This window comes from Geospiza fortis, unplaced genomic scaffold (genome assembly GCF_000277835.1).
Source record: "Geospiza fortis unplaced genomic scaffold, GeoFor_1.0 scaffold450, whole genome shotgun sequence".
In the NCBI taxonomy this organism is placed as follows: Eukaryota; Metazoa; Chordata; class Aves; order Passeriformes; family Thraupidae; genus Geospiza; species Geospiza fortis.
Genome location: NW_005054416.1, coordinates 2537791 through 2538427, shown reverse-complemented (window position 1 = coordinate 2538427; position 637 = coordinate 2537791). Strand labels below are relative to the sequence as shown.

At 67.7% G+C, this 637-nt stretch overlaps 1 protein-coding gene across 1 annotated transcript in view; it reads right to left on the bottom strand.

Annotated features, from left to right (window-relative positions):
- The window catches only part of LOC102039265 (coronin-1B), a 4941-nt gene that overhangs the window by 2703 nt on the left and 1601 nt on the right, over positions 1–637 (bottom strand). The window contains exons 4-6 of the mRNA XM_031061527.1: positions 443–588; positions 298–355; positions 4–85 (exon numbers count right to left, since the gene is read on the bottom strand). Of these exons, the coding sequence (XP_030917387.1) occupies positions 4–85; positions 298–355; positions 443–588 (286 nt within the window). The remainder of the gene's footprint in view (positions 1–3; positions 86–297; positions 356–442; positions 589–637) is intronic.

Below are 637 nucleotides of genomic sequence, written 5' to 3'. Positions count from 1 at the left end.
TGCGCCCCGCCACCCACTCCTCCGCCTCCATGGCCGCCTCGGGGCCCGCCGTGTCCGGGTACAGGTCGTCCTGGAACAGGTCCGACTGCCCCCAACAGCGTCAGAGGGGTGGCATCCTCGGGGGGACCCCCAGAGAGACACCACGGGGTCATGGCCTCACTGGGGACCCCCCATTGCTCCCATGTCAGGGACCTCACACGCAGACCCCATAGGCACACGGCCGCATGTCCTGCCCGGTGACCCCTCTCGGTCCCCCTGGGGACTCCCCCCAGCCCACATTCCCCTGTCCCCACCCACCTTCCTTGGCACGGTCATGATGATGGGCTCACACTTGCGCTCGTGCAGCTTGTAGAACCTGCCAGGGGAGCAGAGGGGCTCACAGAAGGTTCTGGGGGGGGGTTCTGGGGGTCCCTCACCTCATCCCCCTTGTCCCCATGCCCACCTGGCGATCTCGCACTTGCTGACATCCAGCCCGCGCTTGGGCATCCAGCCCATTCCCCGCTGGGGCTCCTTGCTGGTGAAGGTGTTGAGGAAGTGGATGTAGGGCGGCTCCTCCGTGATCTCGAAGTACCGGATGCTCGAGTCCCCCTGGGGACACGCCGTTAGGGGGGACCCTGGCTCCGGGGGTGCCACCGGC